Source organism: Rhinolophus hipposideros (assembly GCF_964194185.1).
Source record: "Rhinolophus hipposideros genome assembly, chromosome: 24".
Taxonomy (NCBI): Eukaryota; Metazoa; Chordata; class Mammalia; order Chiroptera; family Rhinolophidae; genus Rhinolophus; species Rhinolophus hipposideros.
In genome coordinates, this window is record NC_138070.1 from 23,213,131 (window position 1) to 23,239,406 (window position 26,276).

The 26,276-nt window shown below is 44.5% G+C and overlaps 1 protein-coding gene and 1 pseudogene across 6 annotated transcripts in view; one reads left to right on the forward strand and one right to left on the reverse strand.

Moving 5' to 3' along the window:
* The window catches only part of HIRA (histone cell cycle regulator), an 84,290-nt gene that overhangs the window by 24,638 nt on the left and 33,376 nt on the right, over positions 1 to 26,276 (reverse strand). For all 5 annotated transcript variants that reach the window (XM_081037871.1, XM_081037873.1, XM_081037875.1 and 2 more), the window contains 8 exons: positions 25,587 to 25,700; positions 22,914 to 22,984; positions 22,151 to 22,256; positions 19,970 to 20,185; positions 18,508 to 18,593; positions 13,959 to 14,156; positions 11,863 to 12,024; positions 39 to 246 (listed from right to left, as the gene is read on the reverse strand). In XM_081037871.1, coding sequence (XP_080893997.1) covers positions 39 to 246; positions 11,863 to 12,024; positions 13,959 to 14,156; positions 18,508 to 18,593; positions 19,970 to 20,185; positions 22,151 to 22,256; positions 22,914 to 22,984; positions 25,587 to 25,700 — 1,161 coding nt within the window. The remainder of the gene's footprint in view (positions 1 to 38; positions 247 to 11,862; positions 12,025 to 13,958; positions 14,157 to 18,507; positions 18,594 to 19,969; positions 20,186 to 22,150; positions 22,257 to 22,913; positions 22,985 to 25,586; positions 25,701 to 26,276) is intronic.
* Positions 1,484 to 11,840, forward strand: LOC308492605 (small ribosomal subunit protein uS2-like; annotated as a pseudogene). Its single transcript has 2 exons — positions 1,484 to 2,244; positions 11,676 to 11,840. The product of its transcript is annotated as a small ribosomal subunit protein uS2-like (transcript).

Here is a 26,276-nt window from a genome sequence, read left to right on the forward strand (position 1 = left end):
GGTGGACTGGGGGAGGCAGCAAGGCCGGCTGGCCTCACCTGGACAGACAGAGACATGGGCATGAGCCGAGAGTCCTTCCGAGGCCTCCCTTTCTTCTTCTTTTCCACTGTCTCCACCTCGAGGTCCAGTTTTCGCTTGGAGAGTGAGGAGGGCTTGGCCACAGGGACCTTCTCATCACTGTCACTGCTGCTCTCCAGGAGATCCCGGGGCCTCAGGTCTTTCACAACAAGGTTCTGCTCTTTCAACCTGCACAAACACAGACCCACGGCTTTTTCAATATGACTATTCATTTATAATAATTCGTAAAATCCATACTTATCCCAAAAAGTTCATATATTTAAAAAGCAGGAGAGGATTTATGGTTTCTGCTCTAACATACAAAGGCCTTTGGAAGTCATCATTCTCATTCTCAAAGTAAGAGGAAAGCTGAAAAACTGAAAATCAACAAGTCTTCTTAGATCCATCAGAGAAGTGAGATCATAGGGCAAACCACTACCCTGAAAACTGGAGAGACAGGCACACAAAACCAAACCAACAAACCAGCTCACTGGGAGCAGAGCTCCTGGAATCCTAACCAGCAGGAAGACTTAAAAGGTAACTGATACATTGTTGGAGGCCAAGTTTGGGCTGTGGCGGGCGAGTTGAAACTCCTGGAGGCCTAGTGGTAGAAGAGCACCCATACTTTTGGTGGTGTTACCTCCAGGCGTGCCACCAGGTTCTTATGGGTGAAGATGAGGGATGGAGTACTTCCCTTGTGCGCTCTGGGTTGAAGGATGGGGGGAATTAATCATTTTGAAACATACCCAGAGTTCTGTTCTCCTTAATGAAAGCATGCCCTCAGGGAAACTACTTTACTAGAGCCATGTGGGACCCGCAGTGAGGGCAATTAACTAACTCCAGCCTAGCCGTACCCATGCACATGCGCTAAGAAATGCTTCTGGCTTTCCGCACTACCCAGAGAGGGACCCACACCGCGCTGTTCTTGCTGTTCTCGCTTCCCATGTAACTTAAGGGGAATCTTTCACAATGTCCAGAGCCCTGATGTCCTGTAAGTGAAGGAAGAGGATGTCCTCAAATTCCTTGCAGCTGGAACCCTCTTAGGTGGCACCAACCTTGACTTCCAAATGGAGCAATACATCTACAAATGGAAACGTCATGGCATCTAGCTCATACGCTGTGGGGACAAGAGTCCCAGAGAGCAGTTCCAGGCTCTCGGCCTCCTGTGGAAAGGTGCTGGCTTGGGTAATAGAAGGCCATCAGCTGTGGCTAGTTGGCCATCAGCTATAACCGGTTAGCCATTGGCCACTAATATAACTGCCGTGGCTACGCTAGGGGGTTGGTTGTTGGTTGGTTGGCAGAGAAGTGGACGGCAGGTTGCGGATCGTGTGGCTCCTGCTTCCTGTTCTTCCAGCCCAGCTGCTAGCGAGAATGTGGTATGACTCCCCTATCTATGGCTCCGCTGGTGTTCCTGTTTGGCCTCACCATGTCCTGCGTTCTTATGCAGGGAGCGGGAGCTGAGACCCTGCATGGTACCCTGCATGACATATGCATAAATCTGAAGAGAACCTGGGAGAAGCTTCTGCTGGCAGCTCGTGCCATTGCTGACACTGAAAACCCGGCTGATGTCAGTGTCGTATCGTCCAAGAATACTGGCCAGCGAGCTGTGCTGAAGTTTGCTGCTGCCACCGGAGCCACTCCTGTTGCTGGCCGCTTCACTCCTGGGACCTTCACTAACCAGATCCTGGGAGCCGAGACTCCGGGTGGTTACCCATCCCCGGGCTGACCACCGGCCTCTCACAGAGGCATCAGGTCAACCTGCCGACCACTGCTCTGTGTAACACTCTCCTCTGCGCTATGTGGACAGGGCCATCCCTCGCAGCAACAAGGGCGCTCACTCCGTGGGTCTGACGTGGTCGACGCCCGCCCGGGAAGTTCTGCACATGCGTGGCACCATCTCCTGCGAGCACCTATGGAGGTCAAGCCTGATTTCTACTTCTCCAGAGACCCTTAGGAGATTGAAAAGGAAGAGCAGGCTGCTGCTGAAGTGGCTGTGACCAAGGAGGAATTTCAGGGTGAACAGACGGCTCCAGCTCCCAAGTTCACTGCTGCTCAACCTGAGGACGCAGACTGGTCTGAAAGTGAGCAGTGCTCTCTGTGTCTACTCAGCAGTTTCCTACCGAAGACTGGAGTGTCAGCTGCCACTGGGACTGGTCTGCAGCCCCTACTGCTCAGGCCGCGGAACGGGTAGGAACAACCACTGAGCGTCCTAAGCTGTTCTTCCACAAACTCTTAAGCAAAATAGAAATGAGGCTGACAGAAAATAAACAGTTTCTAAAAGTTAAAAAAAAGAAAGGAAGGAAGGAAGGAAGGAAGGAAGGAAGGAAGGAAGGAAGGAAGGAAGGAAGGAAGGAAGGAAGGAAGAAAGAAAGAGAAAGAAAGAGAGAGAAAGAAAAAAGAAAGAAAAAAAAAGAAGAAAGGAACTCCTCTGAAGGTCACTGCCTAGGGACTCTGGTCCAACAAAATAATAAGAGATTATAGAATGCTTCTCCTCTCCAGTACTTCACCACGAAATCAAGTGGGCTCCAGTATGATAAACAGCAGATTACAACTAAGAGAGCTGCAAGATATCAACTCTATTTAACAAGGAGTTTCTAGGGAAAATCAAAGACAACAAAGAACAAAAACAAGGACACTGGAAAGAACAAAAACAAGGACACTGGAGGAAATTGAAGCTTCTGACCCCTACAACTACAGGAAGCAGTAAACCAAGCCTAATTCTTACCCAGATAAACAAAACCTCGTACCAAAAGCCTTTTTACCTTAGTTCCTGTAACGCAGTACATTATGTCCACTTTTAAACAAAAAACTTACAAAGCATGAAAAAAGGAAAAACAAAATCAAACAAACAAAATAAACAAATGAAACACAGTCTTAAGAGATGACGCAAGCATCAGAAACAGAGTTGGAGGTGGTAGAGATTCTGGAATTACTAGGCTAAGTTTTAAATAACTATGTGCTAAGGGCATTTATGGAAAAAGCCAGACAACATACAAGAACAAATGGGTCCTATAAGCTGAGAAAATTTAATAAGAGTGATAATAGCTGAGGATAATAATAATATTCTAATAATAGCTGAGCATTTTTCAAAATTAATGAAAGATACCAAACCACAGATCTGAGTTGCTCAAAGAACACCAACCAGGATAAGTACCCAAAACTCTACACCTACACATAACATATACCAACTGCAACATACCAAAGACAAAAAAATAATCTTGAAAGAAGCCCAAGGAGAAAGAACACCTTACCTACGCCAAGAAAAAGGCATAGAAGGCCAAGAAAAAGAAGTACATCAGACTTCTCTTAAGAAAGCATTCAAGCAAAAAACAAGTGAAATGAAATATTTAAAGTGTTTTATAAAAGAAATATCACTAACCTTGAATTCTCTATTCAGTGAAATTGTACTTCAAAAGTAAAAGAAAAATGAAGACTTTCTCAGACAAGAACAAATAAAAAAACAACAGTTTTTTCAATAAAATAAAAAACTGGTTCTTTAAAGGGATCAATAAAATTGATAAAACTTATAGACAGGCTAACCAAGAAAAAAGAAGACACAAATTACTAATATCAAAGATGAAAGGGGACCCTCACTACTGATCCCATAGACAATAAAAGGATCATAAAGGAATATTACAAACAAGTCTATACCCACAGATTTGATAATTTGGACAAAATGGACCAGTTCCTTGAAAAACTAAAATCCACCTAAACAAGGAAAAATAACTAATCTAAATAGGCCTATATCTATTAAAGGAATTGAACCAACAATTTATAACCTTCCGAGAAAGAAAGCACCAAGCCCAGGCAATTTTTACTGGTGAATTCTACTGAACATTTAAGTTAGAAAATAAACAAATTCCCTACAATCTGTTCCAGAAAATAGAAGCAGAGGAAATAAGTCCTAACTCCTATGAGGCCAGCATTACCCCAATACCAAAACCAAATAAAGACATTACAAGAAAGAAAAAATATGGACCAATATCTCTCATGAACATAAATACAAAATCCTCAACAAAATATTAGCAAGTTGAATCCAACAATGTACAAAAAGAATTATACAAAATGACCAAATAAAATTCATTGCTGGTTCAAAATTCAAAATTGATTAATATAATCCATCATATCTAACAAGGCTAAAGAAGAAAAATCTTAAAATCATATTAATAGATGCAGAAAAAGCATATGACAAAAACCAAACATCCAGACAAGATAAAAAACTCTTGGCAAACTAGGAATAGAGTAGAACTTCCTCAACTTGATAAAGAATAGCAACAAAAAACCCATAACACATGTGGGTTTATTTCTGGACTCTCACTTCTGTTCTTTTGATCTTATTTCTACTCTTCTGCTAGTACCACACTGTCTTGATTATTATTGCTTTGTAGTTAGGTTTGAAATCAGGAAGTGTGAGTCCTCCAACTTTGCTCTTTTTTTTCCAAGACTGTTTGGATATTTTGGGGCCCTTGAGTTTCCACAAGAATTTTGGGATGAGCTTTTCAATTTCTTTAAAAAAAAAGCAAGCTGAAATTCTGAAAGGACTGTGTTAAATCTGTAGGTCAATTTGGGGAGTACTACCATCTTAACAATATTAAGTCTTCTATTCTACGAACATGGATTGTCTTTCCATTTATTTAGGTCTTCCTTAATTTCTGTCAACAACGTGTTGTAGTTTCCAGAGTATAAGTTTTATACTTACACTTTAATTCTTCTGTTAAATTTATTCCTAAGCATTTTATTCTTTTTTTATGCTGTTGTAAATAGAATTGTCTTCATTTCATTTTATGATTGTTCTTTGGAAGTGTATATTATAGAAATACAACTGATTTTTGTATATTGACCTTATATCTTGCAACCCTGCTTTAATGATTTAGTCTAGAAACTCTAGTTGAACAGAAACAGTGTTGAACAGAAGTGGCAACAACTGACATCCTTGTCTTGTTCCTGATCTTAAAGGAAAAGCACCCACTCTTTTACCATAAAGCATAATATCAGTAATGGGTGTTTCAAAAATTCCCTTTATCATTGGGAAGTTCCCTTCTATCTTCTGGTTTGCAAGTTTTGTTTTTTTTAATTTACATCATGAATAGGTGCTGGAGTTTGATCATGTGGTGTTTGCTTTTTTCCCCTAGTGATAGTGTATTACATGAATTGATTTTCATATGTTGAACAAACTTTGCATTTCTGAGATCAATCCTACCTGGTCATGCTTTTTTTTTTTTTTTTAATTTTTATTGGGGAATATTGGGGAACAGTGTGTTTCTCCAGGGCCCATCAGCGCCAAGTCATTGTCCTTCAATCTAGTTGTGGAGGTCGCAGCTCAGCTCCAAGTCCAGTTGCCATTTTCAGTTTTTAGTTGCAGGGGACACAGGCCACCATCTCATGTGGGAATTGAACCAGCAACCTTGTTGGAGAGCTCGCGCTCTAACCAGCTGAGCCATCCGGCTGCCCAGTCATGCTTCGTTTTATATATTGCTATGTGTTTTTGAAGATTTTTGTGTCCATATTCATAAGAGATATTGGTTTGTAGTTTCCTTTTCTTGTGATATCTTTGTCTGCTTTTGGTATCCTGATGATACTGGCCTGATAGAATGAATTGGGAAATGTTCTCTCCTCTTTTATTTCTTGGAAGAGTTTGTGAAGATTTTGTATTAATAACACTCCACCTGAATTATTTTTCCATAGTTCTTCAGTCTTCATAAATATTAATGAGAAGCTAAATAACCAATAGCTTATTTCCTCAACACTTGTCTTTCAAGGATGTTGGGTAAATGTTCTCTATTATAATACTGTAATAAACATCCCTGGACGTGACAAAATCCCTGGGTCAAAGACACTATCACTGAACTCCTTTCCTCAGGAGTTCACTGTGAATTGCACTCCCGTCTGGAGCCTGAGAGCCCTTACCACTGCCTGCCTTCTGCCTGGTAACTAGCAGGTGTGAGCAAGGGCCCGAGACCTGGTAGCCCCTCCCCTGGGCACTGTCTTCTGCTGTTCTTCCTACTCGCAGCCCAGGTCACAGAAATAGGGATAGGCGTGCCAGTGTAGACAATCCTGAATTCTACCCATTTGTACCCATGTAAACACTGGGAAAGCCCAGGAACCCCTGACTTTGCTCCATGAAACCAAAGAGCCTGCTCCCCATTTCTGATGTCCTATAATAGGTCAAACCATCCACTTCTGGGTGTAGTTTTATGTTCTGGAAACTATAAGTCAGTGCTTCCCAAAATCCTTTTAAAAATCTTTTCTAAAATTTTCAGACTTTTGTGTAACAATGGTTGTATAAAATACAGTAAGACTGTCATAGCAATGTCAAACTGTCGTATAAGTTTCTAAATTATTTGACCACTTTCTGAACTCACCACAACATTGGCCCATGAACCTCACTTTGCTTGACAACTGCCCCAGCTCACGCTGCCCACTCTCTAGGGCTGGGACCTCTGTAAGAGCCCGCGGTAGTCTCCCCACCTCCTGCCTGACACCCTGTTCAGGGGCCCCGAGCCCAGGAGCCCATTGAGAATTGCACCTTCCAGCCTTTGTGCACCTGTACCAGGGTCTCCAGTACCTGCTAGGGGCACTGGGCTGTGGATCTGCAGCAGCTGCCCTCCTTGCAAACGGGCTCCATCCCAGGTTCCAAACGTCTGATTAGGCCAACTTGGACCTCTCTGTGCTTCTCACTGACACCCAGCCTTAGGGCAGGGTGGAGAGGAAGACCCACAGGTTCACCCAGGACTGCCTTCCTGCACCTGGGAGGCTAGCATTTGTTCCTCAGCCTCACCTGAGGCTCTTGGCTAAGAAGTACCAGTCAGGTTGCAGGGACCTCACTGCCCCGCCGTCACGAGGTACAATGAAGAAGAGACAGCAGCAGCTGACATGTGCTGCTCACTGTGAGCACAGGACCAGGACATGTGCCCCCTCTTCAGTCCTCAAGACATATCTCCTGAGGCAGGTGCTCCAGAGAGCCATTCTGCCTGGGAGATGGGTTCGGAAAGACTACACGTCTTGCTCAAGATCACCCCACCTCGAAGTGGGGAGCTGGTACTAACTACAGGGTATATGGCTCAAAGTGCTGTTCCTAACCACGTGACACTGTGCCCCAATGGAAAACCTCCAATGATGGGTGTTTTAAAGGGTCCATCCCGGCTTTTACTGAGAATCGATGCAAGAAACAACCGTATCTAGAAAACTGCATTTTCTGTATAAAGCCTTTATTAAAGATGCTATCTATGCTTTGTTTTATTTCACTTTCCTCATATGAGGATCCAACCGTAATTTCCTCTTAGAATCTAGCCCCAGTCTATTGGACTCTCACCACACATCCTGCTGCCTTGAAGCAGGAAGCTCAGCCCTAAGACAATGCTCACTTACTGCCACTTTCAAGTGAAAAACTGAGAATGGCAAACTTGATGGCCCTTATTTTACAGGTCTTGCTGGAGCTCTATGTATGTCTGAAAGGCCCTGTAAGACCTTGAAGACATGGCTCATGAGGGGCGAACCCTGGTGGCATCAGGGTCCAGGTCATGCAGGTAAGACTTTGTCTTCTCACAACCCGATTCAAGGGGTATCCTGTGTGCTTTTTCAAATCAGGGTGTGCACTCCCCAAGAGACAGGAAATGATATAACAAGGGCCATGAAAACCCGCACGGCAAACAGGTAGCTTCCTCAGTGAACAGAAGGAATTTCTGTCTAGGGTGCTCTATGGTTTCCTCTAAGGTGGAGATTTAGTTTTCTTTACTGTTTAGAACTCACACCATTTCCAAAACGGAGGTTTCAACACTCTGATTAAGCCTATGAAACATCAGCTATTCGCTCAACAACTGCCCCATAATGTACACTCTTTGGGGAACTCCTGCCAGGTGTACACAGACCCCTTCCTCTGCCTGCCTATCTCTAGCCTCTCCTCCTTTTGGTTCATTTCCAGATATACCTGGCCTTATTCCTTTTATTTTTTATTGGGCTATAATTCACATACAGGCATACTTTCGAGATACTGCGGATTCATTTCCAGAGCACTAAAGCAAAGCAAATATCACAAGAAAGTGAGTCACCTGAATTTTTGGTTTCTCACTGTACATAAAAGTTATGTTTACACAATATTGTAGTCTATTAATTGTGCAATCTCATTATGTCTACAAAAACATATATACCTTAATTTAAAAATACTTTATTGCTAAAAAATGCTAACCATCATTTGAGCCTTCAGTGAGTCATAATCTTTTTGCTGGTAGAAAAGGGTTTTGCCTTCAATTTGTAAAAAAATGCAGTATCTGCGAAGTGCAATAAACCAAGGTACGCTTGTACCATAAAAGTCACCACTTTAAATTACAGAATTTAGTTGGTTTTAGTATATCCATAAGCAATCCTCACCATTATCTAACACCAGAGCATTTTCACAATCCCAAAGATAAAATGCACCAATCAGCAGTCATCCCATCCTCCCTTCCTCTCAGTCCAGGGCAACAACTAATCTACTTTCTGTCTCTATGGATTTGCCTATTTCAGACATTTAAGACACCAGAGGGGTGCCAAATAAATGTATACAAGTGGACACTTTAGTCAACATTGCTCAAGCAGTAGTTCGCCGTAATCAGAAGTGTCTGGATGTTGATGGTAACTACCTTGAGCACCTCTTGTAATTGCAGAAGTCAAACATGACTTGCATTCATTTTTTTGTTATCGGTGTATATTGAGTATTACAATTTTAATACAGTTTTCCTTTCTTAAAATGTGTATACATTTTTTGGCACCCTCTGTAAATGGAATCATACAATATGTGGTCCTTTGTGATTGGCTTCTTTCACTTAGCGTAATGTTTTCAAGGTTTATCTCTGTTGTAGCACATATAAGCATTCCATTCCCTTTTATTGCCAAATAATATTATATTGAATGGACATACCACCTTCTAAAAATCCATTCATTACTTGAACATTTGGATTGTTCTCACTTTTTGGCTACTACATGTAATACTGATACGAACATTTGTATACAGATTTTTGCATGAACATGTTTTCAATTCTCTTTGTTATATACTTAGGTGTGGAGTTGCTGGGTCATACGGTAATTCGATGTTTAACCAGATGAGGAACTGCTAAGATTGTCTTCTATAAAAGTGGAATCATTTTACAATTCCACCAGCCATCTGTGAGGGTTCTGATATCGCCCTATCCTTATCAACACTTTTTATTATCTGACTTCTTGAATTTAGCCATCTTAGTGGGTATGTCATTGTGGGTTTGATTTGCATTTTCCTGATAACTAATGATGTTGAGTATCTTTTTATGTGCTTATTGGTCATTGCATATCTTCTTTGGAGAAATTTCTATGCAAATCCTTTGCCCATTTTTAAGTTGGGTTATTAGTCTTTTTACTGCTGAGTTGTAAGAGTTCTTTATATTTTTTGGACCAAATTTTTTAATCAGATATGATTTGCAAATATTTTCCTGCATTTTGTACGTTGTCTTTTCATTCTGTCGACAGTGCTTTTCTTTCTTTCTTTCTTTCTTTCTTAAATTTTTATTGGGGAATAATGGGGAACAGTGTGTTTTTCCAGGACCCATTAGCTCCCAGTCAAGTTGTTGTTTTTTTCAATCTAGTTGGGGAGGGCGCAGCTCACTGGCCCGTGTGGAAATTGAACCAGCGGCCTGGGTATTATGAGCACTGCGTTCTAACCACCGAGCAAACTGGTTGCCCCGAAGGTGCTCTTTGAAGAGTAAAAGTTTGAAATTTTGAAGTCTAATCTATTTTTTCTTTAGTTGCTTGTGCTTTAGGTGTCATATCTAGAAACAGTGGCCTAATCCAAGCTCACAGAGATTTGCATCGTATGTATGTTTCTTCTAAGAACTTTCAAGTTTTAGCTCTTACATTCAGTTCTTTGACCCATTTTGAGTTAATTTTGTATATGGGAAAGTATATTAATCTTTCCTCACATTGTTTTATCTTTCATGTCATTGATTATTTTAAATATATTTATTTGATAGTCTTCATCTGACAATTTTATGACCAGAGGTTTATAGAGGTTTAAACCTTGTGTCCAGTGTCTCCTGACATTTGTGCATAACGCATTGTTTGCTCACTTGTTTTGTTACTTTGGATTGAGTCCATCTCAGGCAGTGCTCCATAGGTGGGAAAGCTACACCCTCTGGAGTCAGGAAAATGTCCCTGGGAGGGCTGATTTGCATTTGCTTTGCCCAAATGCCTCTGGGTGTTAATTAGACCAGAATCTCCTTTTGTGTTCGTTTCTTGGGTTGGTGATTTTTAGGACACAGGCTATGTTAAACTGATCCCCGATCCACATGGGGGCAGGCCTGTGACGCTATCCCTGTAGTCTCAGGGGAAGACTGTTTTCCTAACCCAGAGAACAGGCTGAGACATGGCAATTTCTCAGCCATGTTCTCATGCTACCTGTCAGATTTTTTTCAGTGCCCCTTCACTGGAGGTGTACTTTCTCAAGCAGTTTGACTTGACACTAGTGTCTTAGTTCCAACCCCCTGCATGGCTCAGGCCCAAGGTCCTCTCTTTAATCCATGTGGCCATTAAAACTCAAGGTCCTTGGTCACCATGTCAGCTCAGCCCAGCCCAGCCCAGCCCAACCCCCACAGTGTGGTCCTGCGCACTGCTCTGGTGGTTTGTTCACTCTTAGATTTTGGCTCCTGGGGACTTCCCTTATTATCTTGTAAACTAGTCATGTGTTTTAGGGATGTACGTTGCAGTTCATCCAGCATTTCAAAGTGTTTAGCAGCAGGAAGGTTTTCAGATCCTCCCTACTGCTAGATAAACAGACACATTGAATATCTATATTCTAATATCTGTACACTACAGAGTAGAATACAAGGCCCACACCAAGGTCAGAGATACGGAAGCTGACTCGGAGGGAGAGTCTTCCTGTGCTAGAGCCTGTTCTCCAAGGAGAACGAATCCTGATCAGGCAAGCAGTTTCAAGATCACATGACTGAAGCCCTGGGGACAGCACACTTCGGCTTTAGCACCAAGACATCGTCTACTGCAAGGAGAGGTCTTATTACAAATGCTCCCTACACTGAGCACCTGCTGACTATGTAGCTACTGCAAGAGTCTGTGACCAACATCCCCACAATTGGCTGATGGTGGCACAGGCTAGGGTGTGTCTGCCCAGGGCTGCTAAGCGCTAGTCACCTCAAGGTGAGAGGCAACCCTGAGAGGACAGCACTTAAGCTCCTGGACCCTGTGGAGGACAGTGGCCCAATCCAATTCTAATTTTCCCAGCCCGCACCTCACTGGACTGTGCAGTGAGCTCCGTGCTGTGGCGGGCTGCCCCAGGAGGCAGAGAAGCTCGGTGCTAATGGCAACCTGAGGAGGACTCCCGCAACTCCAAGAAATGAAGAACATCCAACGTGACTCGGCTGCTGTGCGCTAAGGGAGGTACGGGGAATGGGCAAGTAGCAGAGGGCCTGCAAGAGCTCAGCCACAGTCTCAGAGCCTTCCATCGCTCCAACCACCCTCCTGCTATTCTGGGCAAACTGGGCTCCATTTGAACAACATTATTCTCAGGACACCCCTGCGCTGACCAGACGTCATACTGTTGCCTTGTAGTCCTTGTGCCAGCTCGGTCCTCCCTGTGCCAGCTCGGTCCTCCTCCACAGCACCTTCCAGACACCTTCCCACTTGAAGCAGCCGATCCTTTATCCTTGGAGCCGGGGGCTCCCAAGTACAGAGAGACCAGAGTCTGCTTCTCCAGGGAGGGCATGCTGCTCGATGGCAGAGTGGACGCTGCACTGCTAGCCCGAGATTGCAACCTCCCGGTCTGAGCTCCACGCAGCTGCCACCTACCTTTCCACGGCCGTCGGAGTCACACTGGTCAAGGCAGGAGCGCCAGGCGTAGCTTTGGACCGCTCCGTGAAGCGGGAGTCAAACGCTTTCATGGGTTCGATCTTGGATGGGGTTGTTAACACGGAGGGGGACAACGCAGCAGGAGTCGAGGTAGCGTTCACGCTGGGGGAGGGAAGAAGATGGCAGAGCATGTCAAGTACAACGCACCACGGATTTCGGAGTCCAGGATTTGCATTACCTGGAGCCAAGTGGAAGGGGCACAAATGTCAAACTTCTATCAACACAACTTCAAGATGTAATAATCTACTACTCCTGACTACTTCTTTAATATTTTAATGTGTTAAAATTCTGGAAGTTTAGCTATCTGAGGTTATGAGCAAATTCACTCACATTCTGAGAGCTTCTAGGGGTAGCATGAGGCCTATAAAGTGGTTCCTACAACCCTTTTTCTCACCATATGACCCTATCTCCACAACCCGAATACAGCATCCCAATCACTCCAACCATCAGCATTTCCCACTTCAACAATGGGTCTACTAAGAACCCGCCCCCCACGCCCCTGCCGGGGTCCTGAAGCCACTGTCTGTTCCTGGCCTTCATCCTCCGCCCTGGTGGCCACTCCCACCTCACTGTGACAATTACACATTCTTCACACTCTCCTCCAAGTGCTCACCCTATAGCCCTTGCCTTCTACTCCACAGATAAAGGACAGCCCAGGCATGAGCCTAACAACGTTCCCGCGTGTCCAAGTGCATCCCACACACTGAGTCCCAAAGCCACTGGGCCTCCTCCTGATCACATCCACCTGCCTGGACCCCACACCAGATGCCTGGCAGGCATCCTGGATAGTTTCCACTTGTCTCCAGGGACATGGCAGGACCAACTGTTGAAACGTTTCACAGATCTGGAGCATCCCGTCCTCCCTCCCCAGACGCTTTGCTTCTTAACTGTTCTAGCTGCTCCATCTGCTCTTCTCATCCACCCTTGCACTTCCCTAAGACACGTGACACTTAATGCTTTGTGCGTGCTATCACGGCTATGACACCAAAGCCCAGAGAAATAGAAGGCTGCAATAGCAAAAGACCCCATCCCCGCCAATGCAGAATCATTCTAATAGTACGAGTGGTGTGCTAGGGTGGCAGCTACATCTGGGCACCAATGCCTGCTGGAGTGATCTTCCTAAGCAACAAGTCCAGAGCCTTCTGTGTCTCCACTCTAGGGAGAAGCACAGGGTACCTGATTCAGCACAGAAGCCCAGATTTCGTCCCCTTTACTGCCACTCTTCATCAGGGGCTTGGGGTTCTGCTCTTGCTGCTGTCCCCATCCCCTTCCCCTGGTTGGCCTATATGGGCCCTGGGTAAGTCGTCCTCTGAGAAGCCTTCCTGAGACCTGCTCACCAACCTCACTTGGATGGCTAGCTATTTCTACCCAGGGGGCCCCAGGAGCTATCCCTGTACCCATGTCTGCCTCTTCCCTGACTGGCCTATACACTCCCTGGGGACAAGGAACCACCAGTCAACCCCCTGCGGACGTCTGGGCCCTAGCATAGTGCGTAACCCAGAGAAGTTGCTGGGCAAATGTTTGCTGAGTAATGGCTCCTAACTCTTATTCATGCTCCTCTGATTCTTTTTGCCTTCTGATTTGGTTTCCAGGTAGCAGTTGGTAAAGACGTAGGTCCCCTGAGCAATTAACTCTGAGGGTGTGAGGGGGGTGTATGGCCCAGCACACGAGCACCTGATTGAGATGACTGGTGTGGCAATGCTCCTGACAGGACAATAGAGGCCTGAGCCACCTCCAGTGTCGACCTGCCGGAAGGTGGGGCTCACCCTGCGGCAGGTGACGTGTCTCTAGCTGGTTCCTACCCTGAGTAGCCCAAACCTGGGACTGCATCTTCCCACAGGACGTGAAGTCCTCACAGGCCTGTACGTCCCAGACTCACCTGAACAAGGCCTCCCTTCCAATCAGGCCCTCGTCTGAAATCCAGTATCTTTTTTTTCTTTCATTCTTTTTTTATTGAAGGGTCCATGAAACGTCCCTAGAACTGTGTCCAAACCTGAACTTTCCCTAGACAGGAGCAAGCCTTGGTGACCACTCACCTGTCCTTATTGACAGAATCACCCGCAGGCCGGGTGCCGGCTGCTGCTGCGGGCTCTGAGGAGGGCTTCGAGGCGCCAAAGGAGTTGGGGGTGCTGACGTCCAGCGGCAGTAGCTGCGGACTGCTGTGAGAGGAGAGCATGGTGCCCGCCAGGGAGCCTGAGAGCGGGATGCTGTTAAAAAACGCCGTGGAGAAGTCCCTGTGGTCAAAGAGAATAAAGTCAGCCTCAGAAATCGGATACCACATCAAATGCTCTATACATTCTACATAAGTTTTCTAGGTCCAAAGGTAATGTATTGTCATTGAAGAAAATTTGCGGAGTTACAGAAAAGTAAAAAGAAAACTAAAATCACTGCATACACCATGTTTAATTGAATCTAAGGTGAACTGGTACTTCATGCACCACGAAAAAAGAAATTGTTACCAAATGTAATTGTCAGATGCCATTGGTTATACGATGTACCTGATCTTAGAGGTGTTAAAATGTGCAAACATGTGTCTCAGAACTAATAAAATGCAGCATAGAGTGGGCCTCCCTTTCATTATGGGCCATATGGATGTACCATAATTTATCTAACCAGCCTCTGCGGAGAAACACCCAAGCTGGGCTGTCTCCCAGCCTCTTCAGTAATAGACACTGATGGAACAGGAGGCAAGATACTGCAGTGTTACGGCTGAATGCCCTGGGCCAAACCAGTCACTCCTCTGTAATGCACAGCTCTGGGCCTTGGGTACTTCAACCACTCTGTACTTCAGGTTCCTATCTGCAGAACAGAAAGCAACACGACCTTCCCCATGAGGACGCTGTCAGAACTAACATTGTTAGTGTAGCACACTTAGAACATAGCAGCTGCTCAAAGATGCCCATTATTGTAATTGTCATTATATGTTTCACATATTACATGGGATACATTCCTAGAAGTGGAATTGCAGATGAAATGTTCGTTGATGATTTTTGATAAAAGTTCTACAGTGCCCTCCTTAGAGGTTTAAATTACGTGTGTATGTGTCTGTTAACCGACACTCACACCAACAATTTCATCAAATTTTTTGACACTTGACAATCTGATAAATGAGAAATGATACTTTACTAGTTTTAATTTGCAATTATTTTGATGTAAAGTTGAAATTGTTTCATATAGAAACATCAATTTCCTTTTCTGTGAAATGTTTGTTCATATCCTTTACTATTCTATTTGGTTATTGGTCTATATTATTGATTTTAAGACTATTTACATATTAAAAGACTTCATTATATGAGAAGAAAATATCTTCCTTAGGATGTTGTGTTTTGACTCTTTATTGTGTAATTTTCCTTGCCAAAAATACTTATTTTTGTGTGGTTTAAATTTTGTGTCATTTATAGAAAAGACATTTTTTTACTTCTGAGATTATGAAATATTCTTCTCTGGAACTTCTAAAATTTTAAACAAAAATGTTACACATTTTTAAAAAAAAATCTCAATTTTAAGTTGTGAGGTAGGGCTCCAATTTTGTTTCTAGAGTATCAGATAGACCTGACTGCCATTTATTGAATGATTCATCATGGATGCAAAACATTCTTTATAATTCTCATAAACATTTGAGCCTATTTCTGGGTTTTGTATTATATCCCAATGTTTTGTATATTCATGTCAGTAACTCAGTTTTAATTATTAGAGCTTGTAAGTTTTAATTTCTAGTAGGGCTAGTCTTCCCTGATGAATCTTCTTTTTCAGAAATATTTCAGCTATTCCTATTTATTTTTATATATAACTTCAGAATCAGCTCGTCTGATTGTGAAAACTTTTGTGGTTATTTATATTGGCTTATGTTACATTTATAAGTAGAGAGAGATCTGCCATCTTTATGATGTTAAGACATCCTAGCTAATAAACAGTATGAATTTCCTGTAATTTCTTTGAATTTCCTTTTAGGTCTCTCAGTAGGGCTTAAATTTTTTTCTTCATAAAGATCTAAATTTCTTGTGACATTCTGAGTACTGCATTTGTGAAATTGATTTCTTCCTTTATATCTTCTAAAAGTAGTTGGTGCTACTAGATCTCATTATGTTGGTTGTATCCAGTCACCTTATTGTCTTCTTTTATTGTGTATTGCAGTTTTTCCAGTCAATTCTCTTTTGGATCACATCATCTTTAAATAATACATTTTACCACCTCCTTTCCAATTTATTCTTTCTTTTGACTAACTGTATGAGCTAGGACCTCTAGAACAATGTTAAATTATAGTCATAAGAGTAGACATTTGCTTAGTTTTTTAATTTAATTTGAAATAAGAGTTTATCAAGCATCCATCTAATCCATTTAAATGAATTTTAAATCAGAATGAAGTTGAATTTAATCAAAATGCCTTTTAAGTAGCTACAGAGATGATCATATAATTTTTCTTTTTTGGCTCTATTGACATGTAGGAGTAAATTACATGTAGGAGTTTCCCAAAATTGGAACCCCGTTGCTTTCCTGAAATAAACCTTACTTGGTCATAGTGCATTAGCATTTTAACATACGGTCAGGTTCCGTTTGTTACTATTTTATTTAGGATTCTGCATTGACATTCAGAAATGAGATTGATCAGGAATTTATTATGTTCTGTCTCTGTCACATTTTGATATAAATACTGTGTTCATAAAAAAAAAAAAAGAATTGTAAGCTTTCCTTCTTATTCTATGCACTAGAATATTTTCAATAGTATTAGAATGACTTGTTCCTTAAAAGTCTGTTAGAATGTCCCGTGAAGCCTTCTTAGTCTGATGGCTTTTGGCAGATTGACTCTTTGACAGTGTCCTCTATTTCTTCTATAATTCATCTGTGTGGATTTTCTTCACTTTGGTAATTTTATTTTCCTCAAAAACCATCCACTTTCCAATTTATTTACACAAAGTTCAGTAAAGCAGTCTTTCATCCTTTTGACTTATTCTTTATTTGTGATTATTTCCCACTTATTTCTACTTTAAATATGTGTGCCTTTTCTTTTCTTTTTTGATTAGCCAAGCCAATAATTACCTATTCTGTTGCTACTTGTTTTAACATGGGTATCATGAGGGCACAAAAAAGCCTTTAAGATCCAAAGAATCAAGTTCTGGTGCCAGAAATATGTGCCCTATGGCAAAAAGCTGCCAAGGCCAGGCAGGAAGCCATCTACTATCATTGCCACCTCACTAGGTGAGGCCTGGAGGGATCCACAAAACAAACTGCCACCATCCCCACACCACAGCCTCCACCACTTCCACAACCCTCACTCCCACAAGCCCAGTAGTGTTCAAAGCACAGTCGCACACTTGGGCTCACTTGGTCCTAATAAAAGATAGGCAGGTGGCATTACCCCTTATAGGTTCACAATGGTTGTTAAAAGGCTCGATCAAGGGAAAACCACTCTCTGGGAGGAGTCAGGCAACTGGTTCTAGCTCCACTCCTCCAGGGCCTCAGCACCTGAATACCTAACAGGAGGAGGCAGATGAGCATATCACGACTGAAGGTCTCTTTAGATGTCTAGGAAGATGTGGAACAGCTCATGGATGAACAACTGCAAAGTGCAGAGGACTACTCTGTGTGATGCCCTGAGCAGATCAGCTGAATTGAGTATAAAACCTAGAGTGAATGAATCACCTCGACAGTAGGAATCTATTTCGTTCACACAGGTCCTCATCATCCTTTGAATAAACATACATTGTTCTGGGGAAAATGACTCATACAAAAGCAAGGCTGACTATAGACAGTGAGACAACAGCAAATGGTGGCTGAGTCCACTGCCCTCCTCTGCCCCGTCAGGGAAATGTGCCTCAGAGTCCCAGTCTTCGCCCAGCAATTCCACTTTTGGGAAGTAACCTGAGGGAACAGTTACAGGTGTTCTCAGAGATTCATTTACAATCACAAAACAGTGGAAACAAACTACAAGTTCACAGTTAAGGGCCTGGTTAAGTAAATCATGGTACATTCACAGGCTGGGAACCTGGACAATCAGCAAGCCAATGCTTCAGAGGACTATTTATTAAAATGGATGCAAAGTCAAGATACAGGAACAAGTAGCGGGAAAAAAGACTGGAGATACAGATACCAAAATGTTAACAGTGATTACATCTGAGAGACTGGATTATGGGTAATGTTTATGTCCTTTTTTTGGCTTCTACTATTTTCAACAAGGTGTATATATATTCCTTTCACAATCATAAAAAGAAGGCTATAAAACGGAAAAAAGAAACAAAAACATCAGTCCGACTTCTCTCCCTGGTGTCTTCCAATGCCCGGCCAACAATGAAGCAGGGCTGGCTGCGTGGACGTGCTGGCCCTGAGAAGGCGCCCTCGCCTGCTGGCCTGTCGCAGGCTCCTCCCAGCCCACCTTCAACACGAGTCAAGTGTGCGTAAGGGCTCTGTGGGAGCACTAGACTCTGAGGCTGGTGGGAAGCTGGGCTCAACTCCCTCACTTCCAGATTCTATGGGTCAGATCGGCCCAGGAGTCTGTGAAGACCCTGATTATGAAAGAGCTAACTGGCGAAAGGCGAGAGGAAGACCTCCCAGATAAGGCCACAGAAAGCTCGGTGAATGAACGAGTACCCAGTGTCCAGCTGTGCTATGCAGAGAGGCGTGATTCTTCTCCGACCGTCTGCCGTCCGAGTCTCAACTTGTTTCTTCAAAAGATTCTGGCAAAGTAGAAGGACACAAATGAATGGAAAAGTTTCTGCCAACTATCTCTAAATATAAAAAAATAAGGCTTCTAAGGAAATATATTCTAACTTCCCATTCTACAGCCCTTTTGACCAAACTAAACTTAGCCACCTAATCCAAGAACAAACGTTGTGATCAGGCTGTGCGCTCCACTTCCTGCACAGTAAAGCAGAAAGGACTGAAAGCTCGCAGCTGAACCAGCTCCAGCACTTTCCTCTCTATCCCCAGTACTGCAGGCCTGCCCAGGTTTCCAAGGCAGGGAGCAGCCGTGGGGCTCAGCGAGGGAACTCGAGCTATACTCTTGTCTCTAAGTGGTGGTTTGCAAACTCTCTTCCACTGAAGGGTCATAACCAAGAGCTCCCGTCACACACTGGGTCTGAATAGGCTGTGGAGGTTCATCACCCTGCACAACCTCCTGGAGCCGGTTAAGGTCCCCAGGTAATCTCACCATTTCCTGCCTGTTGCAGTCCCATGAGATGTGGACTTCCAGAAGAAGAATGGGGAGCCCACGGATGTCACCTAAGGGTAGAGCCTGAAACCCAATGTTCTTAGTACAGTAAGTCCTCACTTAATATCACTGATAGGCTCTTAGAAACCGCAACTTTAAATGGAATAACATATAAGGAAACCAATTTTACCACAGGCTAATTGATATAAACAAGAGTTAAGTTCCTATGGTATATTTCTGGTCACACAAACTTCTAAATAAAGACCCAAAGTACTTTTAATATTAAACATTGAAATAAAGGTGAGCGACACATACATTTAAGAAAGATTAATAAAAACAAGTAGGATGATTATTTTCCAACCCATTTATTCCAGTTCAGAGTCGTGGGCAGCTGGAGCCTATCCTAGCAGCTCAGGGTACAAGGCAGGAACCCACCGGAACTCACCTACCATGGATAGGAAACCTAATGTGCATATCTCTGGGATGTAGGAGGAAACCGGAGTACTCAGAGAAAACCCATGTAGACATGGGGGGAATATGCAAAATCCATACAGACAGTGGCTCCAGCCAGGAATAGGTTTGTTTTTTTTTCCTCCTCATCAATGTTGTAACAAAAAAACGACATTGAACGAAATGATGTTATTCAAGGACCTGCTGCTTACAGAATTCCCTAAAACGCCTAGTTCCTATGAGATGACCTCCTCTAGAGCACTTGGGGCAAAAAGGCCTTTGATAAAGGTGCCTTAGGCCCCATTACTACTTCATGCAGCTGAGGGTATTGGGCCATGTGGGTCCAAGCTGGTTTACCCCTGGGTCCCACACACCCACTTCCCCACCACTCAGGTCTGTGCCCTGTCCATGAGCATGTACCCAAGTTTTCAGAGTCACTGGGCCGAGCCTCACCTTCCTGATGTCTTCCAGACTCTCCCCATTGACAACGCCGGCGACTGAGGCAGCTGGTCCCATCTCTCTGGCTGCGGCATTCTTCTGGTCCAGCTGCTGCTGTTGCTGCCTCCGCTGGTACTTGAGCATCTCAGGATTCTCAATGACAGCTGTGGAGAGCTGGGCCTCAGTCATGATAGCCAAGCTCTTGCCATAGGTGGATTGGTGAATGCGGCTCTAGAGGAAACAGAAAAGTATAACAAACCAGCTGTGAGCAGCCGTGAGGTAGTACTGCGTACCAGTGGGTGAGTTGTGTGTTGGCTCTCCTGGCTCATGGCAGAATGGCCCTTGGCAGGGGTCTCAGAGTGCCACATGCCTGCTCTCCATGCCTCCCACCCTGTTTGGCCTGTCGGTGAGATGACTCTGGAACACTGCTGTACCTTCCCTAGATGTTTATAGCCTCCTGTGTATCTATAGCTGGGGACAACAGTGAATGAGTAACCAACAAGAAAATACCTCCCACATTTCTGATGCAGAACAAATGGCAAGTGTTTGTTGAACTGAAGTTAGGACACTCAAATTGCTAACAAAAGGCTCTAAATCACTCCAAGGGCCCCAACAGCTCTTTGGGAATCAGACACAAACCAGAATCTGTCTGCTACTCTTGTGAACAGCCGTCAGCCCCATGTGGTTGGAGGTAGCCATGGGGCTGCCAACAGTGTGTCTGGGAACAAGAAAAGGCCTGGCACAGCAGACCTGGAGAAATCCTTCTCTGTCCCCGCTGTCTCCCACACGTCCTGATCCTTCTGAGCAGGGCCCCTCCTTCCACCTGCCCAGGTCTCATTAATCCCATGCCACAACAAGCCAGACAGGCCCCAAGAGGGCACACTGGACAGGCTGGCGTGATGAGGAACAGATTGGATTAAGGATGTGCTACGGCCCACCTGGAGGTCCAGCAGGACATCAGCCTCACGGCAAAGGATGCTGGGTGGGGGAAGCGGTGCCTGGGGACCTGCTCCTGAAGGGCCTGCTATGCCTGCATGTGGCCTTGCCACCTTGACTCATGTCCCCTTTCCCTTGGAATCAACGCAGAATTCAGTTAGGCCAGTTTCTCTAGTGCTCCTCAAAACAAGGTCCCTGCCTATCATCTGGGAAATAATAAGCGAGGCAGGTTACTGTGTGGGCTCCCACTGTGACTGTCCAAGGGGGAGGGGAGTGCACAGTGATGTCAGGTGACCTGATGACAGCGACAAGGTGGAAAGAAGACCTGAGGCCATTGAAGCATTCATCCTTTTATTGAGAAGAAACTGCCAGGGTGCCAGGCCCTATTCTAGGTGCCAAAAACAAGGCAGTCCTGAGGGGTTTATATTATAGTGAGGGGGTTCACACAGTAGCTTAAGAGGGAACTTCCACCATCAATTGAATCACTAAGGGGAGAGCTGCCCACGTGCTCTGAGCTTTCATAGGGCTCCTTTCGGACAAATGAACACATTCCACTAAGTGCTGGCAAAGGCACAATGTTAGAAATGCTGGTTTTGTCTACAGTAGGTAGAGCACAACCTTTCCTGGAGCCCTTGAGGACGTGTACACAGGGCGCACTATCTCCTGGGTCAGCTTCGTTCTTATTCCTAACGGCCATGTATGGTCTTGGCAAAAGGCCATACTATTTTCCGAGGCTTAGTTACCTCATTGATGACACAGTTAAGCCCTGCCTTAAGGGGTTTTGTATAATTTAAATGTAATATATGCAGACCCTCGGCCCCGAGTCTGGCATACAGTAAGTGCTGAAAAATGACCAATATTATTATTAAGTTGCTGCTCTGTGGCAACTGTGCCAGGACAAGACAACGAGGAAGTGATGTGAGCAGGGACCCTTGGGAGCACTGCCGCTTTCTACCAGGGTGACCTCCCAGTGTGTAGCTAATTATTAGCTCAGGAAGAGATGCCCACAGTTGTTTTATTCTTAATTCCACACTGATTTCTGACATGAACAGAGACTCATTTCTAAATGAATCTATTTTGTAAAGAAGACAAAGATTAAAACGTATAGAAGACAAACACCCAACAATTCATTAAGAAACAATGTGTCTGTGGATGTCATAAGAAGAAGGTCCAATTAAAGGGGCCTCTCAGAGCTATCAGGGCCATTTCCATGGCTCCAGAGCACGTGCAGAATACAGGCCACTGGTGGTGTTGTCCTACCTTCTCCTCCTCGCTCAGGGGGTCTCCGAGCTCATCCTGGGAGAAATCTAGGAACGCCACAGAGCCATCCATGGAGCACACCAGGATGCCCAGCCCGTTCAGAGTCCTGAAAGAGACGGCCGTCAGCGCCTGGGAACAAGTCCTACGATACTCACCCATGCCTGTGGGCCCGGGAGGATGGCAGGGCAGGGCTCTAGGTAGATGCCTGGAACCCCTGGTTCCCTTCTGTGGCCTGGTGGGGGTGGGGATGGGAGAGACAACTGCAGCCCAGAGGGTTCTGATGCCCTTTAATTCTAAGCACATGTACAAAGTATCTTTTACCGTGTATGTGGTTTGTAAGAATTTCACTTTTATTTATTTTTGAAAACACTTTTTTAAAAATGTGAGGGAGTATATAACTAAATGAGGTGACCAAGAAGCAGAGTGTGTCTCTACACCTATTTAATCTGGTTCATGAAATGACAGAGAGTGAAGTGGAAATGACAGAGTCATAGAACTCTTCTTTTCCCAAATACCAGTTTGTCTGAGAAGACATTTTCCAGGGACAAATCCCAAAGGAGCAAGGAGCACAGCAGCAGACACTCCCCCAACAGCAGGACCATCTGCCCTTTCCTGAATCATGTGCAAACAGCACCCTGGGGGTCTGCTCAGGCAGCGACTCCTCAGCAGGTCCCTGGCTCCCTGGCCCTCATCATATCCAGGGGCCTCAGATTCCAGCATGTGGCTTTCCCAGTCTGTGCGTCGTTACAAGAATCCATCTTACCAGGAAATATCCATGATGGATTTGTCAAACAGCTCATGGATGACAACCAGAGGCCTTTTCAGACACGTGAGCTGGAAGGAAACAAGCAGCAAAGGTTAATGAAAAGAATGAAAACCACTCTTTGTCCACTCAGCTCAGTTAATACTACCACTCCAAGCAGCAAGCCTTGGTCAAATTTTGCTGACATAAAGGGCATATTCAAGTCTTTAAACAGCAACCAAGATGCCAAATTGGGGAATGTAAAGCCTGTCAAAAGTGTGCAAGCTAGCGTGGCCCCTGCCTGAAGGGCTCGTTGTGGTCTGGCAGGGAGGATGGCTTTACACAGACAATGGAGAAGGGGACTCTGGAAAGGCCATGACCTGAGCAGAGGTCTACATGCAGGGGATGGCGTACCAAGGCCTGGGCAGGCGATGAGGCAGAAAAGGTAGCTTCCAAGACAGGAAAACAGCCTCAAAGAGAACCCCGCACATCTTCTCTAGGACCAATATATTCTGGTACACATTTACGCAAGATTCAGTGTAACCGGCTACATATGAGGCTGTCACACAGGCTCATTCTACAGTATGGATACGTCAGAAACACACAGAAACAGTTTACACTGCTCTAATCCCCACCCAAACAGTACTAAGGCTTTGATGAGTTATTGTCTTCTGGTCTATTTTGTGCAAATATTTCATTCTTTAAGGCACACGGTTGTGCCTGCTCTTTCATCTGATACATAATGAGCATATCATTAAATATCCTGTGCACACCTGTTACTGACGACTGCATCACATTTACCATGTGCATATTCATATCGAGTCACTTTAATGTTGAGCCCTGTACTATTTCCATGTTTCCCCAGTTACAGCAACATCCACCTCTCATACACTAGTGTCTGACCTCCCTGCTCACAGGTCCTGGGGTCACAGGGCATTGGGCTGGGTGGGAGCACTCTTCTGCTGGGCTCCCACCAGGTGCTGTGGAAGCTTCCGGGAAGCTGGGACTGCTCTTGCAGGGAAAGAAATTACTGTGGCCATCCTAGGTGGCAGGAAAGGCCTGGAGTCTGAGCTACCTGGAATCTACGAGAAGAATCTTGCCGCTACCTTAATTCCACTTTCAGAAAAAAGAAAAAACCAACAACAAAAAACCAGCTGTATGCCTCCTCCCAAAAATGTATTTAGAAACCCTTCAGAAATCTGGATTTTGTGTGAGCACCTGACCTCAGCATTCTAAGAAACATGAGCATATGATCAGTGATGTTTTGGTCAAAGTACTATGAATGAAGCCCCGGGCCAGGAGGAGCCCAAGAAGAGCATGCCTGGAACTACCTATGATGGCACTAGGGTTCAGGTTCTGAAATGGATGGTACATGATGTCCATGAAAAATTCATGATGTACTCAGCATCGATTTCTCTGTGACTAATAACAGTATTAAACAACCCAAGTGTCCTTCGATAGATGACTGGATAAAGAAGATATGGTATATATATGTATATGTATATATATATATATATATATATATATATATGTGTGTGTGTGTATATATATATATATGTACACACACACACACACATATAAACACAATGGAATACTACTCTGCCATAAGAAAAGATGAAATAGTGCAATTTGTGACAACATGGATGGATCTTGAGATTATTATACTAAGCAAAATAAGTCAGATAGAAAATAATCGAGAACCATATGATTTCCCTGATACATGGGATATAAAACTGTAAGACAAACACACAAAAACTCATAGACACAGACAATAGCTAGGTTGTTACCAGAGGGTAAAGGGGGAAGGGGGATCATAAAAGAGGGTAAAGGGGGCCAAACATATGGTGATGGAAGGATAGCTGACTCTGGTTGGTGACACATAGTGCACTATACAGATGATGTATTATAGAATTGTACGCTTGAAACCTTTGTGGTTTTGTTGACCACTGTAACACCAATAAAATTTAATAAAAAAATAATAACAGTAATAAATGGAGCCAGAGGATAGCCTTCAAACCTACAACTTCAAATCCACGCTGCTTATGGGGAAATTAATAATAAGGAACAAACTATTGTTAAACATAAAACATAAACGAATCTCAACATTATGCCAAGTAAAAGCAACGTAAGACACAAAAACGTTAAACGCTGCACAGCTCCATTTATATGAAGTTTAAGGACAGGCGAAACTCACCAATGTGACAGGCATCGTTGGAATAGTTGCCTTGGCTGAGGGGAATTTGGGGAGTGGGCTCTTAAATGGGCAGAGACAGGGAGCACTCCAGGGCGGTGGTTACCACGTAAATAGGAATGACGACTCCCTGAGCTGTACGCTTCAGGTGAATACACTTTATGTAGGTTGTATGTCGATACAGGGTTTTAAAAATGAAGCAAACACAACATGCCAACTATGGCACTGCCCACCCCTGAGTTTGGACACAAGCTGTTCTGGCTGGGGGTCAGGGTGGTCTCTCCTGGCTGGGTCCAGGCCCAGTCTTCAGTGCTTCTTTCCATGCTAATGGGAGGGCCTGACCCCAGGTGCAGGTGCAGGTGCAGGGTGAAAGCATACACTGGGCACACCAAAAGCAGGGGTCCCTCCTCTTCCAGGCCTCCAGTCACCACCTCCTTCACCAGCCCCATCTCCTGTCCCCCTGCAGGAGCAGCAAAAACTTATGATGGGGGGGGGGGGCTCACCCAGACAGAGAGAGAACGATCCTTGCTGCCAACAGCACAGCAGCAGTATGGGCAGCTGGGTTTCGCAGAACTCCCATTCTTCTGCTTCTTTTTGAAGATTTTTGGGTTGAATTTCTAAAGCCAAATAAAAAATGCTAAAATAATTGATCAAGCATCAAGCACGTACCTCATGCCGAGTATTATAAACATACCACAATCCCAGCTTGCCTTTGGAGCCTCACAACATTCTCCCAGCCCTAGGCATTCAGCAAGTGTTATTTCATCTTCACGACTACCCAGGAGACATTTTGCCGAGGATGCAATGGGGAGTCAGAGGCCAGAAAACATGCTGAGTCACCAAATGAGTAAGTGGTGAGAAGAGGATTTCAAACTGGCTCTACCAACTCTCCAGTTCTGGGCCTACAGCCAGGTCGACGGTGGGAGAGCTACCAGAACTGGCCTTCTGAATCCCTCCCGGCCTGGGCATGGCAAGCTCTAGGACTTGGGCTTTAGGGACAAGGTCCCGAGGAAGGGCTGCTCCAGTATCACTTTCCCCTCACTGTATTTCTTGCTCACAAATCAAAACTGTCTCGTAGAGACTAATCACTTCTGTGTGACCTCACGAATAGGGATGATGGCTACATCAGGCTAAGGTCAGCCCAGGGGCTGCCTCTGTGTAACCTGGGCATCACTGTTGGACGGGCTGGAAGC